At 40.4% G+C, this 20745-nt stretch overlaps 1 protein-coding gene across 2 annotated transcripts in view; it reads right to left on the bottom strand.

Annotated features, from left to right (window-relative positions):
* Positions 1-20745, bottom strand: part of cntn4 (contactin 4) — a 213203-nt gene that overhangs the window by 114605 nt on the left and 77853 nt on the right. For both annotated transcript variants that reach the window (XM_085455753.1, XM_085455752.1), the window contains exon 5: positions 6466-6561. In XM_085455753.1, coding sequence (XP_085311879.1) covers positions 6466-6561 — 96 coding nt within the window. The remainder of the gene's footprint in view (positions 1-6465; positions 6562-20745) is intronic.

Here is a 20745-nt window from a genome sequence, read left to right on the forward strand (position 1 = left end):
CATCACCTGAGCAAGGTTGCAGAATAGTTACACCCTTATCTAATAGATTTTAGTAAGTCCTAATATTACCTTGTCATCTGTATTATAGTTAGTGACGCAATCCCTGTTTATCTGTCATTACGGTGTCATTAATCATAGTTTGTATTGTCACCAGTAATCAATCTAGGCAGCTGCTGTGCATGCTGCTTATGATATTTGCTTCCATAATATGCAGGTTACACGTCATGCTTATCACAAACACACATGTTGCTGTTATCACCACACAGTTATGTGTCTGTTTACTGTAGATATAGCACAAAGAGATGTGCTGACCAACCCCCCCCCCCCTAAAGATACACATGCACACATCCGATCTAATCCTGGTTTACATACAGCAGATATGTGCTTCCCTTCCAGCACATTCCCTTAATTTTCTGTTCCTTTGAAATCATTCTCTCTATCACCATCCCCATCTACTTCTTGTGTCCGAACGCATCTTTCTGCATGGGTGACTCCATGCTGCTTACAGCGGGCAGGACAGCTGTCTGCCACACATAATGTGCCCTCCGAGAACCCCCTCTGGCAGGTGGAAACCCACCAGAGCCTTGGGCTTACACAGAGGGTCCTAACTCCATGGGAAGATCTGCAAACATATGGCACTGAATAGGGATGTGCAGAGGTTTTCCTTGCAAGTACCACCCACATGCAGAATTTGATTAAAATGCAATGAGGTCCTTGTCAGGGAAGGAAGGTGGCTTAGGTGGCTCGACAGTCATTATTGTCCTGTTATTGACTGTCACTCTACCGATGCCACATTGTGATTCATCCTCTCTGTGCCAAAGGAGCATTATAAAACTTGACTGCACACGACTGAAAATGATTCCCCCCCCCCAGTCTACCAGTGCACCACAACAAGCAGAGAATGTGTGTCATTATCAACTTTTCATATAACTCTTCGGGGTTTGGGACAGGGTTAGCTCGTTGCTGAAAGCAACTGGATGAAACTGTCTAATATTCTTTCTATTCAGAAGGATTGCTTTCAAACAAACCTTGAAATGCTGTCAAGCTTACAAGATGTCAGCCTGGGCCCTGTGCTTCGTACGTCGCTTACTACATCCAAGATCAAATGAAACATCCAAGACCAAACCATCGCGCTAACCGTGAGCGCGCTAATCCGGTTCCCCGAACACACCTGCTGTTGACGATTAGTACAGCTGGACGCAGTAATGTGAGATCACTGGGTGTCGTAAAAGGGGCTACGCATCGATAGTAGAAACATTGATCGGCAACCCTCTGATTGGTCGGCAAAAATGTCGACGGAGCGCGCTCGGCTCGGTATTTTTCGGCAGCAGAGCAAGAACTCTTGAGTGAGGGATTTCAGGAGTTTCAGAGTTTAATCAGAACGCAAGGGAACACTGCAAAGGCTGCAAAAGCAAGGAGCGAGGGCTGGCAGGAAGTTGCTGACAAATCAAACTCGTAAGTAATTTAATAATAACAATAATAATGGAGTGGATTGATATAGCGCTTTTCAAGGCACCCAAAGCGCTTTACAATGCCACTATTCAGTCACTCTCACATTCACACACTGGTGGAGGCAGCTACAGTTGTAGCCACAGCTGCCCTGGGGCAGACTTACAGAAGCCAGGCTGCCATATCGCGCCATCAGCCCCTCTGGCCAACACCAGTAGGCGGTAGGGTAGATTTATTATATTACACTATATTATCCAATATTATATTACATTATATTATAATATGTTATATTTTATCCTCTTTCACATTAGAGCCACGACAGGACCCACTAGAACATGGGAACAGGTAAAAGTGAAATATAAGAATATTCTACAGAATGGTAATATTTATCACTTATATTGCTTTTAGTCTCTTGGAAAGAGACCCTGGAATAATCTGTTTGTTTATAACAGCAACCAAGAAAAGGGCAGAGCACGAAGAACAGGCCCCTGGTGTCGCATTCAGAAACAAACACAACACAGATTTCAAACATGTATTTTGACCAATTGAAAACTGCCAGGTTAGCGGCCTCTCTTACACCCTCAGAAAAGAGAAAGATACTGTTTCCTGAATATAAACCTGTGTTCTGTTGTTATCATTCTGAGTCTCCTTTCAGGCTGCCTGCAGATTGAAAAAAATGTCTTCACATCCTGGATGCATGGCCTTTTCCTCATTAGTCATCTTGTTTCTGTGAATTTATGAGAAAACACACACCATTGCGTATCTTTTGACACGCCAAACAGATTTGCAATAAAACAAGGACACAACTGAGATTGATGACTGAGCTGCTTCCTGAATTCATGTCTCTAGTAGAGCATGTAAAAGCTTTTCAACCGAGGCTCTGCAGCTTTTTACTGTTGTCCAGCATAGTGTTTCTAATCACACGAGCAGTGATATTCATCAAAACATTCCCTCGCATGAACTGGAGGATTGTATTTAGGTAGCATGGTTTGTTTAATGAGTTCTGAATACTTGCTATGTCTTAACAGCTTGGCAACATTTCACACATCTTTTGAAATTAATTGTTTATTTAATTATACTTATTATGCTCTGTGTACCCTCAGAGAACCCATTTTTATTAGTGACACCTTTGTAAATGAAGCAAACTTAAGCTAACGTTAGCTCTCTGTTGAAGCTCAGAGCCGACTACAGACACTCAGATTTCAATTCTTATTCATAAAGATGACAAGCCACAGGCTTTTAGTTGTTGTTTGTCTCATTTTTTCAAGTTAAATGATATGGAAACAAGCTGCCTTCACCTATGGGAGTACCACTCATGCCATGAAGCTCCCAGCACACAGATTTTGTGCTGATGTTAATGCCAGAAGAGGTCTGGAACTCTTTAACTTTATGTGATCTGTTACTTGGTGGCTGAGTTGTTGGGATTTCGATTTTGCAATAACACTTAAAATACTCTAGAAGGGAAGAAAATTCACACACTCACTTGTTACAACAGTGGCATCCTCTTACAGTACCACACTCAGATTCAGTCTGTTCTTTAGAACAGCGGCCTCCAACCCTGGTACCGGTCCGTGAGTTGTTTGGTACCGGGCCGCGAGAGTTGAGGCTCAGGTCTGAAATTTATGGTTTTCAGGGTTTTTAATCGTTACTTTTTTAAATCATTTTTATCGTTAACTCGGTTTCCCTGGGTCTTTTCCCGTGTGTTATGAATAAATCTTCGTTTTTTTGGTACCAGTACTGGTTTTGTTGTATTTATCAGCGACACCTTAAAGGCAAAAAAGGTTGGGGACCGCTGCTTTTGAACAACCCCTTCTTTCACAAATGTTTGCAAAGTCAGACTGCATGGCTGGCTCCTTGATTTTACACACCTGTGACACTGCATGTGAAAACACCTGAATTAAAAAATAAAGACATTTGTCCAAATAGTTCATGTCTCCATTCGCTATTGTGAATAAAGCTGCATACTGTATGTTTAAACCAGCTAAAAGTGGAAAAAATGGCAAAACTATTTCATGTAGAATTTGTGAAATACACAAATGTGTGCATATCTGTGTGTGTGAAAAGTATAGGGCCCCTGTGATTTGTCTTCTCCGTCCCCTGGCTTGGTTACTAGTGAAAAAACAAAAAACGCCTCAAAACCAGTCTTAAATTCATAGTTTCACTGTTCCAGAAGCTTTGTGGAAAAGTAAAGCGACTTGCAGTTTTAAGGAATAAACAAAGTGCCTGGTATTTATTGGGTCCTATTTTCAGAAGTGTATTAATACACATCATGCGCTCTGCTGTGGAAATAAATCATCAGGCTGGTGTATGTGGTTTGTGACTCAGTAAACTAACAGATAGCGAGAAACAAATAAGCAATAGAAACAAAGTTCACAGATCTTAGGATGAATAAATTGTTAGCTTTAGATTCTGATGACAAGAGCAGAGACAAAAGAACACCACCAGGAGCTAAAGCGTATTTGTACGCTCCTTTTTATAATGGTGTAAAAATAACTGGAACTACTAAAGTGAAGCAAAGAAAGGGAAACAGGGCAAGAAACAAACAAACAAATAAATAATAAAATTGTCAAATTACAAACAAGCAAGCAAAGCATTACAATCACACAAGCATTAAGCAAAGCACAGATTTAGTCATTTCTCAGGGTGAGCGCTCACTAATTTTAATTCAGTATGTTTTATGCCACTCACTTCCTTTCAGGCAAATTAAATTTGAATTCATTCAGAGGATACATTTTGCTGCCTAATTGCAAGGCTTTATGTCAAAGGATGCCCTATCGTGCATGTTCACTCTGACCCTAGCATGACGCCGAAGCGCCAGAGTAGCAGCGGTGCGCCCTGTCACCCGCCGTGCAGCGTGCCGTTTCAGATGCAACAAAGCAGCGTATCGGGTCAACAAAGAAAAGCACTACTGGCAAAACACTTAGCTCTTTGCCTGCTGATTGATTGCTTTTCATTGTTGCCAGTTTGAATATGCTGTTCCTCTGATGGGCAGCTTGGCAGAACATGTAATCGTGTGTGTGTGTTTGGAGCCAATAGCCTGGCCAGGATTTGTGGGGAAGCCTGTTGAATCCCGATTTAGTGTCTGCTGTCTGATATTTTTGTCTGAGGGATTTGAAAAATGCCTTGAAAATAATTTTGTGAGCTAACACTCAGTACGGACTGGCAGGTGAAGATAATCGCAGTGAATTTCTCATTAAAGGTCATGCAAACCAACACGCTCGTGCAGGTTTCAAACGTGCGAGGGCTCTGGGGCAAGATGAGAGGGTATAAACCGAAGACGTTTTGTCCTCGTAAATGTTTAATGTTAGAAGAACCACAGCAACAACAAATGATTAAGGCTGTTTATCCAACTGAATGACAGAGCGGCGGTAGCTTCTATTACAACAGAGAGATGTAATTTACTAAAATGGACTTCTAACTGACACCTTGTATTGGCTCTGTTTATTAGTGAGGAGACAAGTGTCTTGAGGGGGCTTTTCATGTGCCTGTTGGTCTTAAAAAACACAACCTAATTGGATTACTTCAGCACAAATCGGCAGATATGAAGAGAATCAGCGAAGCAACTATTCACAGTATAGAGAACAATCAAACGCGGGCATGTCAGCTCGGCTATTTGAAAGTAAATCTAAAATTCCAAATTACTCCACAGCTTGCCAAGCTTTCACCGGTTAAAACCCCAAAAGGATACAAGCTGCAAACAATTACAATCAATTCAATGCGAGCAGCATTTTTACTAAGCAGACCAGTGTATGAATCAGTGATATTTGTTAGGTAGCTGTCAGCTGGGAGAATGTAATCCAAGCAGCTGTTGCATTTAGCACTTCCAATAAGTGAATTGAAGAAGCTGCACAAGGACACATCTGCTGCAATTAGACGAATGGAATGAAGAGCTTGGCTTAAAACTTGATTTTTAACTGAGGAGTTTACCTCAATTATCTTTTGGTGTTTTAATAAAATTGTCCAAATACAAATTATATAAATAACCGAGGCTTATTATTATTATTATTATTATTATTATTATTATTATTATTATTATTATTATTATTATTATTGTTGTTGTTGTTGTTGTTGTAGCCGCAGTCAGAAATTTCTCAAACTCAGATTTAGTTTCAATTTTGAATGGCCTCATAAAAATACAGTGAAGTTGACCTTTAACTTTTGGACATATATTTTTAAAAAAAGTTAGTTTTTGTGAAATATTTCCACATTTTGTAGTTGAATTGCTTGCATCAGCCAAATTCTAAGAAATTCCTTCAAGGATAAGGTATCACATTCCCGAGTTATCTAGGCTGATGGCCAATAATGTGATTGTAATCAGTTCCTCTGGTCACAGCCTGCTCTGTGATGAAAAAGGACAGCTTTTCAAATGTCTGAATAGTGCATGTAATTCAAGACACTCTTCTCTCAGTTTGAACTAACCATATGAATGATCTTGTCACTGCTTGAGCAAGATCAGTACATCTAAACGAACCCACCTGAATTCAGAAGGCAGCCTAAGCTTACCTACTGCACGGTCTGGCACGGTCTTCTCATCTGGCTTTCAGCAAGAAAGCAAAATCATTTGTATGCTACCTTCTCACACCGTATAAAATTCAGAGTATCGTTGCCTTGAGCTTGAGAGCAAACGTTGCTGAATAAATAGAGCTGCACAATAGTTTATTTTAACTGCCATGGAAATGAAGTCAAAAAATAACCCTCTCATCAAAGCGCATTCAGCTTTAGGCTCCTAACAGAGAGGCTGTCCCACTCCCCATGACCCAGCCGAGAGTGATCACACCTACACGAGGCACGAATCGCTTGGAAATTTTTCCATCCCCACAGTGTCAGGTTTAAGGTGTTGATTACCTAGCGAAAGCCGCTGTTAAACAGGTACATCTCAAAGAGCTCCGTCTGAAAGCGCTTCAGTCATCGTTACTTTGCACAGTGAGATAACTTCCAATTTTCAGTGTGAAACAGACACATGCTCGCTAGTCAACTGAAAGAAAAAGAAAAAGCAAGAGAACTTATTATTTTTACCTCCAGAATGAGGAGGAGGGCCACAGAGCAGAACCACTCCTTGACCTTCACGCACTGAAACAGAGCTTCTTCTCTGAGTCTTGAAGTTTTCCAAGTCTGCAAAATAGAAAAAACAAAACAAGAAAACAGCAGTAAGTAAAATATTCCACAAGCTGGAGGCTGTTACATTTTATTAGCATACACATGAAGGTGCTGTCATGAACAAATTACTGTTTTTCTTACTTCTTTTCAAGGTCACATTGTGCGCAACCTAAAGCAGCAGGTGGGGAAAACGCTCACAACAGGTTGCCTGTTTATTACAGAGCTCGCAGACATAAACACAGCACACACTCACATAGCGCCAGAAAGTTCATGGCCTATATTTCTTCAGACTGTGGGAAGGAACTGATGCTTCATCCTGTCAAATACAGTACTTGTAAACTCTGAGGGCCAGAGTTCAAACTCACAGCGTGTCAGACGCTGTTGCAAAAAACCTGAAGCCCCGTGCCAAGCAAATGATATACAAAAACATGACGTACGGAACATTTTGAGTAAGTCAGAAAAAACCTTTAAAGACTGCCTGAACCTTCAGCAGCAACAAACTGAACATTTTTGGCAGTAAACAGCCTTTGGCTTTGCCTCAAGCCAAATCATCCCCCCCCCACGTGCGCCTGTGCTGCCGATATCCAAATTCACAGAGATGGTGCCACAAGTACGGGGGTTTTGGTGGAGGAAGACAGCAATGAGTGATTTAAAAGACGCACGGGTAGCGTAAATCAGTACAGGACAGATAAGTTGTACCTGACTATTATACATCATACAAAGTCGTCATAGGAAGTGTAAATGCTTTGATATGACTAAAAGGACAAATGAATTAAATTTCTCACTTATTATTGTTAAAAACCTGACAAACTCCCTCTGTGATTAATTAGAAATAAGAATTAAAAAGTAGAATCTGGATGAAAAACTGTGATGAATTTTAGAAGAAAAACCCTTCGGGGACTGAGCATTAGCATTACTTTCCAACGCCTCCCCTTCAACTGGGTAAAAGCATTGTCTTGTGAGTACAGCGGACAAAGTTTGCAGCACTATGAACACATTTTGGATGCAAACTCAAAAATCTTAGGACTGTTTTTTCAAGGCACCCAAAGCGCTTTACAATGCCACTATTCATTCACTCTCACATTCACACACTGGTGGAGGCAAGCTACGGTTGTAGCCACAGCTGCCCTGGGGCAGACTGACAGAAGCGAGGCTGCCATGTCGCACCATCGGCCCCTCTGGCCATCACCAGTAGGCGGTAGGGTAAAGTGTCTTGCCCAAGGACACAACGACCAGGACAGAGAGCCCGGGGATCGAACCGGCGACCTTCCGGTTACAGATACGCTTCCCAACCCCCTGAGCCATGGTCGCCCCATGAACATAAATATATGTTTGCTTTAAAGAAGAGAAGAGATTGTGCCTTTGTTCAAAGGAAGGGAGCTGCATTCAGTTATTTGGCTGCTTTTGTGAGTGTGTGTGTGGATGGGGGTGATGGTGGGTAAGGGGGGTGAGGGCCACCTTATGTCACTTCTTTTGACACACCCCTGTTAATCACACAAAGATAGGTCGATGGAAGGAAGCACTCACTCGTGTGTGTGTGTGTGTGTGTGTGTGTGTCTGTTGCTTAATTTCTTTTTGCTGGATTTATTTCTTTTGCATACTTGAGGGGACACACTTAAGATAAGGTGGAAATGAAAAGAATGAGGCCTATTATTGCTCCCTGTAACCTGCACTGGTAATTGTATGTTGCGAATAATGAATGTAAGTTAAGCTTGAGCTGAATACATGATGAAAAAAAAAAACTATAACTAAGCACTGAAATCAATAAAGACACACACCCACACTAATATGAGCCAGACAGCAATCTGAAGCCTCGCTGCTAAGCAGAGATGGTTGCCGTGGCAGGTCACACATGAGGGATTTTAATAGCTCTGGTGGTAATCAGGTTACCTTTCATTCATCAAACCTACCACCACCGAACCACACAAAGCTATTCCTAGTAGGGCTTTGACACCACAAGTACTGTTAAACTGAAATATTTTCCTTTGACAGCTGATGGAAACAATAGCAGGTCAGAACCACATCTGACATTTGCTGATGATTTATGCAGAGCAAATCATCTGCTAATCAGAAGGTTGGTGGTTCAGTCCCTCCAGTCTGGGCAGGATACGAACCCCAAGGTGCTCCATCGGAGTATGACTGTTAGATAGAGAAGTGCTTGCATGAATGAGCACTCAGACAGAGTAGAAAAGCGCTATAGAAGAACCAGTTCATTTCAAATTGGCTCCATTAATGATGTACAGAGCTCAGTAAATGTAATTCACACGTTGCATAGAGACTAAGTGTCTGCACTGGTAACTCAGTTTGAAGAGTGCTACATATATTCCTAAGGGAACTATTTAAATACAGATACTTGTAATAAGTACAAAGAAAACATGGAGCTACTCGTATATTTAGAGGTTAATTGGCAGCATAATTAAATTAAACAGCTTCTTCTGGCTTCCTTTATTCCACTTCTTGTTTTTTTTTTAATATTCAGTTTGAGGTCAGAGATCATTCATAAATGTGATTTTAGCTACCGAACCGAATAAAAGACAGACAGCAAATTAATACATTAAGAGGCTTGATATACTGTCTCAGATTTATCCATACATATTCTCCAAATTGGATTAATTAACCTTAATTAACCTTGCAATATGCAGAATATTGTCAAGTCAGTTCGAGCGGTGGCGCGGACACGAGCGCTGTCTTTGCAGACCTGCTCGTCTCAAAACTGCAAACAATCCACTCAAATGAGATTACTGATTAGTTCAGCTCCAAGTGATCTAAATGTAAAATTATCGGGCTCAGTGATTTATGAAGTGGACTATAAGGTCAGTTAATATATGTCATATTGGCCACAGAACAAGTCAATTAAGAGGCTGGCTTTAATTATTTCTTTAAACATAAATCTCTTCTTAACCCAAGAGTACGCTTTAACTAATAGCGATCTGAGAGTCTTAAGCCCTATTAAAAGAGCAATTCCTAATATTTTTCTAAAGATTAATGCCAGATTGGACCTTTAAGTGTCAAATTGGATGTGTCTCCCTCAAGGATGTAAAACCAAAGTCAGCATTCTTGCCTAAAACTAGAGAGACAGAAAAAGAAAACACCTGAATCAATACATGGGGTAAAGTCATTCAGAATAATTTGGCAGAGTGCTACAATTTTAAAGAACAGCACCAGTTTCTGCCTGAATAATACACATGCAACATCTAATATAGTGTCTTCTCATTGTTCTTGGCTACAACTGCTAAAGCAAAGTTGCACTGTGGTGTTGGTGGAGAGCAAAAAACAAAAACCAGAGCAGGACTTTGTTTTTGTTTTCCTGTCTGTGCTTCTGGGGCACTTGTACCTGAGCTCAGTGAGGTCGAGGAGCTGAGAAAAAGCATCTTGGGCTTCCTGGTGTACACATGCAGAGGACACTATGGATTACTTCACATTTAAAAACATGCTGTCCAGTAGACTCGGACGGCTGCTGAGAAAGCATAACAAAGTGAGGCTGACGTTCATGCTGCCTCTGCCGTGGCCGCAGGACTCACTCGTAGCGCTTGCTGCCCACCGGCTGCAGCAGGAACTGAGTCATGGTGCTGCAGTTTGTTTTATCAGGGACTGTTTGTGATTGTGTAGAGGGGAGCACAAGTGTGTGACTGTGAAGGACACTGAACTTTAGGAGACAAACTCACTGATGGAGTAAGAGACGCCGGCTACTTGTGAAGGGTAGCGGTGCATGATTTGTCTCTGTCATACCTCTCCTTCTATAATCCACCCAGATTTTTCTCCACCTCTAATAATCACAGTAACAATATGAAGTATTTTTTTTTCAAACGTTGTTAGTTCCTGTTACAACACCCAAAACAACAGCTCAATACATAAATATAATATCATAAAAGCTTAAACTAAAGAAAGAGCTCGGTTAAACCAAAAAACAAACAATCTGACAGGACAGGTGGTATGAAGACTTTCTGCTTTTGTCCTTGCAGCAGCAAAGTTAGCAAGAGCAGTAAGTGGTTCACAGGGTTGTTGGGATCTATTAATTAGCCATATCCTCTGTGTCAGATGATCCTCCGGGCTTTGTTTTTTCTTATTCATGCCACACAAATGTTCCTTCACAGTAACGTGTGGGATTACACCACTTTTTAATGACGACTAGTGCATCCCATGCACATTTCTTCTTGCTCAGATTAACGTCTCTACTCTCCTGAAAATTCCGGCCATCTAGCACAGTCAGACTGAGGAACACCGGGAGTTTGGCAACGTCTCTCTGCAACGCTCCATGAGACAGACACATAAGTCACACTGAGCAAGAAAAACAAACTTTATCAGACGATAAAGTCACAAAAGAAGAAACAACAACAACAGGCTGCTACGCATCATGGCGCCAGGAAAAAAAGGCGACATTTACCACTCATTGGAAAATGTTATTTTAATGAAATAACATTATGACGAAGTTTAAAACATAAAAGAATGACTTATTGTTTACTGAACTTGAGATAGAGATATCCATCATACTTCCTTGCCTTCTATTTTGATCGATGTGGTGGTTATATGCATCGTCTGTTATTTCCCTTTCTTACCTGTCAGAAAACTCTCCATTGTCTTTTGTAATTTTGCACCCTGAAGCTTGACAGCGCTGCAAGTCTCAAAGCACTCCTGTTAGTTTATTGTTCCCACATGAAACAGTTTTATTCAACTTCTCAAATCCACTCCACATTTTTTCATCCTGGTCATGCGCTCCTCCGTGAAATAGCTCTATACCCCCCGAGTAGAGCGAGCCCCACAGTTTTAGAACCACCACACTCAGCTGCACTATTATAATGCAGGCAGGGCTTAAACTACCACAGAGTAGTGCAGGAAAGTAATCATTTTGAGGTACTAACTCCAATATAGTCTTACCGAATCTCAAATTGACAACATTTCAGAGTGCAACATTGTTGTTATTATTATTATGCTTCATTTTGTTCTGGCTACAGATATTAAGAAGGTAGATGCTACACAAAACACAAGCTTGCAACATATCTCAATAAATTAAACTAGTTAAAAATAAAAATTTGTGATTTTACATCATAAAATCACGAATTTTACACATACACATTCTTAATAATTAAATTTAGAATTAGAATTTTATATTTTAAAGTGTGATTATAATATAGCCTCAGAGATAATCTGCTACCACCACTCCTTTATACTTTGCACTGTATGAAACCATTCATATTGTTGGAGGTTGGGTTTCTGCACCCAGCATCTCAATTATTTTAGAAATCTTATAATAAAATATTTTTATTATGCTCGTGACTGTACATTAGTTTAATCCTAAAGAACTTGCACAGAAATCCACCTATTTGATTAATGCACTTGTTTGTCCTGCTCTTTACTGTGAAAAACACATCTGCCACACAAATGGATAACTGAACATCCACAAATGGGATGACAAAGTTGCTGTCTACAATCATTTTTACACAGCAAATCACTGCCCTCCTAAATTCCCGTAGTTTTTCTACAGTGTGAAAAGCCGGCACCCGGTTTTGGCTGGTTGGTGACCAAAAGCGCTTAAAAAGGCACGCAGGGCAAATATGTCTGCAGATGTCCATATAAGACGCTTTCTTGGAGGTTTATGATGTGTGTAGAATTGAATCAGGACTCAAAGCTTAAATTAGGTGATTTATTTTTATTGCTTTTTTTCAGTTTTTTAAAGGAACACTGACTGCCTAGTTATCTCTTAACTGTCACTCAAAGGTGATTAATGTTGTAGCAAGGCTAATCAACTTCCTTCTTCCCAGTGGGCTTTATCTCAGACTGGTGTGGCTCATCAGAGATCACTGATGAAAGCCGCAATATCTGCACTGCTTTTTTTCTCCCCTTTGCCTCTTCTGTGAAATTAATTATTTTGCTTCTACAGACGTCTTTTTTATTAATGGTGGTACAATAAAAAGCTGCAAATAGACGCGCGGTTTTCTCCTAAACACTGCTTGCATTATTGGGCATAATACAAAATTTCACGGCGAAAGCTGAATCTTTTTTCTTCTTTTTTTTGGATTAACCCCCCATTTACTTTCATCTAAAAACACGATAGAAGGTTAGATAAAAGCATCCGAGCCTTCCCAAAATATGATCCTATAGAACAAAGTCAACAAAAGCCAGAGACATCTAAGGTACTGAATTTGTTCCCCCCAAAAAAGTCTTTGGCATTATTTTTGGCTGAGATGAAAGCTGTTGGGATTTATGAAGGGGTGATGTCTACTTCACTAAAGGTACTGATTGTGCCTGTTCACAGCGACAGGCATGGCCTCGCCCATGCTGAAAGCATGCAGCAATAGTGGCAAAATCCACCCCCCCACCCTCCCCAAAAACCAACCTCCACCTTCAGTCATCCACTCTCAGCAGCCAAAAAAGACCAAAAGAAGCATTGTTGTGAAAGGTACTTTGGGAAAGTCGTAAAAAGCATAATTTAGAATATGGTACGGCCGATGCCTTCAGATGCGGGGTGTGTGTGTGTGGGGGGGGGGGCTTGGGGTGCATTGTGGTGGGAAGGCTTGACCAAAAGCCTGTTTTTTGTTTTTTTTAAAGCGTACGCAGCTGTGCACATGTTCAAAAGGAAGCATGAAAGCACAGACTTTGCCTGCAAAGGATATCTCAAATAGCATATCCATTAAATTTGTCACTGAAAGGAACAGTGGCGAGCGCAAGTCCCTTCGAAATTTCATTAAAATATTATAGAACTGAGCTAATGTTTTCCGCACAAAAGCTTCAGAGTAATGTTCAAAACGGGAAGTGGCTAACAATGATTAATAGCCTCAGAATAAGTAAACCTGATGTACCATCTAGATCCATTAGCATCAATTATTGCAAACCTGGGCTGGCATTACAAACAATGATCCAGATTAAGCTGATGATCACATCCCAGACATATGAGCTTTCCAAATGCCAGCACAACTTATCATACTTCAACAAGCCCGTCCAACCGTGAACATTAGATCCATCACAACCTGCTACCCCCTTGAGGATGCTCTTTGTCTTCAAGTGGAAGGTGGATATAATGTGTTTGTGTGTGTATGAGGACATCATATCTATGTTTGTACTGTCTGTGCCTGCGCAAAGGTGGGAGCCAGCACAGAGGTGTGTATTCAGTGATTTTTATCAGCCTGTCTGTCACTAGACAAGACGAGATGAATGCATGGAATGAAAAAAAAAAAAAAAATCTTTAAACGCATCTTTAATTCTCCTGCCTCGACTCTGGTCCTCAGCTGTTCCACCTTGAGTCTAAAAGCACTGTGGTTGGCAGTTAAAAGAACATTATGAGAAGACAAGTCAGTGTCTTAAACTTGCTTCTTGCTAATGCCAGCAGGGGGCGACTTCTACAACTGCAAAAAGTTGTTCAGTTGTACCAAAGTCGATAGCAACATGACATTGAGCTCTTTTTTTGTTAAAAACACCACTTTTTGGGTGACTCTATGAGCTCAGACACTTGTTTCAAGTTTTACAGAAGATTCGAACCAAGAAGGAGGATAAATTGGGGTTTTATTTTCCTTTACCATGTGACTGACACAACGCTAGCCTTGGTTTCTGAGATCATAGAGTGGTTAGAGTCCCTATCCAAAACACCAAGGCAGTGATAGTAAAAACAGCCAGTCTGCTGTAAGGCTCTGTTACATCTGCCTTCATTTATATACAGTCTCTGGGTAGACCTTCAGATAAGTATAGAGTTGCATGGAGGCCGACAGTAGTATTTTTAGAACTGAGATTAAAGTGCATATATTTTGATGCTGCACTTCCATGAAATTTGCAACATTCTAACATATGCAGATAAAATAAAGTAATGTTGCAAAAAGTAAGATTACCCAGTCCTCTGTTCAAAAAACACTGAATCCTACTTTTTAAGCGAAGTAGCTGGAAGCCATTTTTCCACATTCACCCTGCTTATTTGACATGGTAAAGTTCACACATTATTCCATTCCCTGCTAGCCTTGCACTTAAACAGCCCACATTACACATTAGCTGCATCAGTTCATTAACAATTGATACCAAACACAAACCAACACTGTGCATCTCGTTGTACATTTATTGCATTTAAGTTTAAACTGATTGCTGATTGGTTAGTGTTAATATTAGCTTTTATTAGGCAGTGACTCCCTGTACATTAGTACATTAGGGCAATGAAATGCCAGCTCAACTCAAACTAACACACGTTCAGAGGTCATCATGAATGCTGGATCCCAACAAAACCACAATGACAATGCCTTCAAGTACATCAGTATCATCGATGTATTCATATCATGTTCTTTCAAGGAGTTTTTCTCAAGCCACAGGGTAACTAAGTAGTGCTGTTTATTACTAATACACATTTTTGGATGTGTACTGGGACTGTCACTATATTACCTGACAGTTATTTTTCAGACACTTCATAATGACAATACTGTTGTGACTTCTCACGGAAAAAGTTTTTTAAAAATTTCTGTGGGCAAAGCGGAAAACTGTTCTGGGGTCTGTTGAACTGAAATGAACTGAAATTCTTTTTAAAAACCTCTGGACTAAAGAGGACAGGGGGGCATCTGGCTTTGTATCATCACTCAGTTCAAAAGCGTGCATCCCTGGTGGAGGTTGCATATCTGGAAAGGCACCATCAATGCTGAAAGGTTTTAGAGCAGCAGATGCTCCCGTCTACATGACGTATTTTTGAGGGAGGGCCTTGAATATTTCAGCAAAAACAATGCTAAACTGCATAATTCATCTATTATACAAGCACCATAGTAAAAGAGCCAAGGTGCTTAAATGGCCTGCAATAGAGACGATTCTCCAACTGAAAACATTTGGAGCATCATTAAATAAAAAAAAGAACAGAGCAGATTGAGGACTGTATCAGACAACAATGGGACAACATTCCTCTCCAAAAAGTCCAACAAATGTTCTCTGCAGCTCCCAAATATTTACAGACTGTGGCAAAAAGAAGCAAAGCTGCTACACAGAGGCAAATGTTCCAGCTTTTTGGACACATTTTTTTTTCTTACATTTTCTCAATTTAAACATTAGTTTAATACATACTATTGCGATTAAGACCTCTTACACAGCATTACATTGTTGGGATATGTCACGACTCGGGCAGCAGTCGTGTGGAGGTGAGAAGGAGGATCAAAATAGCAGACAGTGGCGGAGGTGCAAGTGAGATTTATATACAGTGAACAATAACAGAGGTGAGGGCAGAACTGAACATAAACCTAAACTGGGAAAACTAACACAAAAGGAGGACACGGGGCGGGAAGCAGAGAGACACGGTGAAACACGGAATAATGCAGAGTACACAGAAGATTCACAGAGAAACACAGACGACGCGACGAGGAGCACAGGCACACCAGGTAATCAGGAATTGGCAGACAGGAGGGGAAACAGCTTGAACTAATGGGCATAACGAGACACAAACCTACAAAGTACAACAGGAAACTCACAGACTGTTTCACAATACCAACTCGGGGACACGAACAGGACACAGAGGAAAGACACAGGTAGCGATGATAGAAAACACCCAACTCAAAACCCTAAGAACAAATACAAAACAGCAGAAACTGGAAAATAATAACAATAAACTCAAAACACTAGGTCAAAGACCCAGGACCATGACAGGATATGGGATAGTACACAATTATGATATTAAACATGTACATTTTTTATATCATATGTACATTTTGAAACCTGTGATCTATGTACTGGTGTACTTTCACTTTAACAATTATTTAGGAATGTAAAAAAGCAAAAATGTAATGTGCTCTAAAAGGGTTAGACTTTGCTGAGGACCCTCCCCCCGCCAATTCCCTGCACGTATCATCAAAAAAGTTTTCCCCATTTCAAAGGCTGGACAGCTAAAGAGGTAAACATTAAATGCTGAGTGAGTTATTCCACTTTATAGCAGGTTCCCAAGTGTGATATGTTGATAGTGTACTGCGGATAAAAAAACATAAAAGCTAGATCATACCCATTAGCTATTTACACCTCATTAACTAAGTCAATATACTCACACCACATTATCACTCAGCTGAGAGGAGTCCAAAGGATTTATTTGCATTTAAATTAGGTATTCATATTTCCCCTTAAGGATTTAAAGCCTAATCCGGTGACATCAGGAATTTCCCACCCCTCCTATGTCCTTGGCAAAATATCAGCTTTTCTGACTCTGATGAGATACTTTATAAGTAAGCGAATATCCACTCCTACTCAAAATGGGATATATAGCGTTTCAAGGAAAGTACAGTATACAGCACTTTATTTTCTTCTTGAAAGCTCAACCTTCTTGACATCTCTGGTCATGGAAACTTCAGCAGTGAATGAGCTCGTCACTGCATTCAACGCACAGCCCTCAGAGTGCCACCCATATAAGAAGCCCACACTATCATTCTGTTATTGAATATGCGGCCTGATCATCAGTGTGAATTATGTGTGTACATCTTTTACATAATCAGCAATACAGAATCAATAGACATACTAATCAAGGGCAGCAAGTATTGAGTGGGAGCGCCCACTAGCCATCAGTTATCCTTGCCTCGGGAGGTAGACAGCCACAACCCTTGCGAGGGTTACCGTCATCCATCAAAAGTTTGTGACACGGAAACGAATCCTGAAGTATCTGGAGCTCCGCCAATTCCAAAGAACAACCTTGAAGGCGTCACGGAGCGTGCAGACTAACAAATGTTAACTGATTAATACCATTCAAGTGAGCAAGTCTCACTGTACAGTTTACTCTTGTTCTACACAATATATGCTATGCTCAACCTCTGGAAGGAGATAACACTTTAGCAAATACAAATCCCGACGTTTGAATTACAATTTAAATGGAAATGTATGATTTAAGTTCAGACCTATAAACAGGTCTTAAGTGTCAATGCAATCTAAATTCAACAAGACCAATAATGGATTTTTAGAAAGATTACTCACCTGGAACAAGATTAAGACACCACTAATACCTATTTAATTAAAGAAAAGGCAAAAATCCCTCACACCCGGAGATAAATGACTGAATTAGAAGGCAGAGCATGTTCACCGAACAACAACGCTTTCCTGTGCTCACAACGACTCACTATCAGGATTTCATTATCAATTCTAAGACCCGGCTCAAAATTAAATATCTTTTGACCTTCACGCTGAGTCAAAACAATTAACTATGGCACTGATTTATTTGATTTTGTGAGAAACTAGCAGCTTATTGAGGCTCCCATCACCAAATATCTGTACCGGCAGACCCGCACTTTTGTCAGTCTTCAACAAATGTCCTAATTAACTAGTCTAGTCTGAAAAGTAAAATGGAAATGGAAAAGTTCCCATTCCATGACCGTTTGCATGGAATAAAAAAAAAATCACTGTAGTCCACAAAGATATGCAGCAGTTGATTAGTAATTGATCAATAACACAAAAAGTGTTTGACGTGTTTGCAACTGTGAGTGTGACTTTGGTTTACATTTGTTTGGTCGACCGACATTTACAAGACAAGACAGCAGAAGGAGAACTACCATCGACTGATAAAACAAGATGCTGAGGTAAATACAATCGTTCAAATGGAGGGAGCAAAATACTTCTTTCATAAGCGCAAAGCAGAAAAGCACACAAAAATGAGCTTCTTTTGTGATGTGTGGTTGAAAAGCACTGGGCAGGCAAAAGACGTTGCTGCCGGTGAAAGCGCTATGGTTACCGGTAGCACCGAACAAAACCCTAACACCCTGTTCTATCCTGTGTTTCACTTCCTGCTGTTGGTCATGAAATGTAAAATGCGTTTTAAGCAACATCTATCCTCTGAGAGAGGCCGTGATGTATAAATGCTCCACAAAAAAGAAGAAGAAAAAAAACCCCCACACGCTTCAAGTAGACCTTGGGGTAGAAGCACTGCTCAGAAACATTAAGGGAATACTTACATCACACATCAGATCTTGATGGGTGAAATATTCAAGTTGAAAATCTTTCCTGGCGTGCACTGTCATTTTTACTTTTTTAGATCAAAATGATGGGACAGCGATCAGTAGAAACCAAACTCCCTTTGAAGCCTGGATACAAACCCACACCAAAAATAAATTAAATGTTCTCTTAATTTGTTTTTTGAGAAGCAGATTTTGCTTTTGCTAAAATGTTTGTGTAGTATTTAGAATATGACAAACTATGCTGAATGGTCTTTCCCCATACAACCCTCCCATTCACCTGGGCTTGGGGACCCACATTAGGGGTCCACTACCACTAAGAATGAGTTTGCGCCTCCTTCTGATCCCAAACAGGAGGCCTTCTGTGCATAAGTCAAATGTGTTAGCCACTACAGCATGGAGCCACATGAGTAAACTATTGATGTTTCTCACATGACGTCAAGCGCACATTGCCTGAGATTTGTCTCCCACACTGGGAGTAACACAGTCACCTGTTGCTAGGGTGACAAGTGTATTCCCCAACTGGTTGACAGCGGTTCCTCAGGGTTGCTGGTGCAATGCAACCTGCAAATGGAGACTGGAGAATGGTTTCCCTTCAAAGTAAAAGTTGTGCCAGTCATGTGGTTGGGTTCGGTCACAGAAAAAACTACGTGCTACAGACACTCACACGTTACCTGAATTATTTTTATATTTCGATTTCCCATTTCTGCAGTAGTTCGCTAAAATTAGGTTACAATGAAAAACATTTTTGATTCACATTATGTGAATCATCTGTGATTTCTCTAACAGGCTGGTCAGTGCAGATTTAAACTTCACTCAAACAAACGTACCGGGTGGTTGTTGTGGAATATTTCCAGGTTTGAATTGATGTGCATTCTGTGCGCTAATGAGCATTTACTGTGTCTGTGGTATCGACTGTGCAGCGTGTATGTGTGTGGTAATGACAGAAGTGTCACCATGTGCAATTGTGTGACTTAGTGATGTATTTTTAATAGTCTGTGGAAAACAATGAATGCTCTGTGGCGAAAACAAAAGGTCTCTAGCATTTAAGATAGCATTTCCTTTAGTGGGATCAGTTGTTTGGTCTTTTTGTGAGGTTTGTTAACATGAAAAATGCAGCATATCATCCAATCCTCAAATGACATATTTTGTTGAGTTACGTCTACAGTTATGCATGTAATGAAAGTTCCTCCAGTTATGAACAGGATGACTAGCTGTTCGCAATTATCCGTAGTTTCTGTTCCAATTCTAATTTTTTTCTCATGCTGTTTTTGAAAGTTGTTTCATTTTCTTTGTGCCTTGCGTTGCCCCGGTCTGTCTCTCACTGCTCTGTGTCAAATCTAGTTCTTTCTTTCAGTGTAGTCTTTCATTTCATTTGATTCCTGCTTTATTTTGAAGGTTAGTTCCTCTTGTGGCTTTCTCTTTCTTTTTTACGTCCTTTCTTTGTTCAACCTTGTTATTGTCACGATTGACTTCACCTGTACCTTGATACATGCATGGTTTCTTTCAGTCTTTGTGTGCCTGCCTAGTGTTCCTGGATTGTATTGCTTTTAGATGTGGTTTAAAAATTGGACAAACTTGTGTTATAGTACATTGTTTTTATTATTGTTTCTGTAAGTAACAATAGGACTCCTTCCCTTTACCTTCATGTCCCCAGCGCTGAAGTTTCCTTCACAGTTTCATCCTCTTTCTACGGTATACACTCTAGTTATGCTTCATCTTTTTCCACAGGAAATCAATTATAGTAAGGACATGTTTTCATGACAGTGCACGATTACACTGAAGATGGGGCAAACTTTAAATCTCTTGACTTTTGACCTTTTTGATTGTAGCAGATGTGCATTTATATGGCTCCAAATGATTACGCTCATTTTGGCTCTGACGGGTGCAATTAGCACTGGGCTTATTAGAGGAGCGAGTCAGTTCAGACCCTGTCTTGTGTCAAAATCACAGTCAAATTATGCGTAAAACTAATTACCATCAAAAGGTCATGACCTTTACTGGAGGAAAAAATATTGCTGTTAGGTGCTGAAACACAACTTATACCTGCACTGTGTGCATCTGACTAGGAGTCTGCAGGAGGACCTCACTCATATCCTTTACTTCCCTTGAATTTCTATAAAGAATTGCATGACACTCTAAAGTAATACCAGTTGCCCTTTAAATTATTCGCTTGAACCTTTACCATTCAATCATGCAGTGGAGTTAATTAAGCTATACCAAGAGTAATAAAGAAGATAGATGACATTCGGTCATACACGCACACGCCGACTCTGTGACAACAACTGCAGGTTGGTAAGGTCAGAGTCCGACAATTGATGGAACTGTC

The sequence above is a fragment of the Copadichromis virginalis genome, linkage group LG5 (assembly GCF_057382275.1).
Source record: "Copadichromis virginalis isolate Kocher_CV1m ecotype Utaka linkage group LG5, C_Virginalis_male_GT1.1, whole genome shotgun sequence".
Taxonomy (NCBI): domain Eukaryota; kingdom Metazoa; phylum Chordata; class Actinopteri; order Cichliformes; family Cichlidae; genus Copadichromis; species Copadichromis virginalis.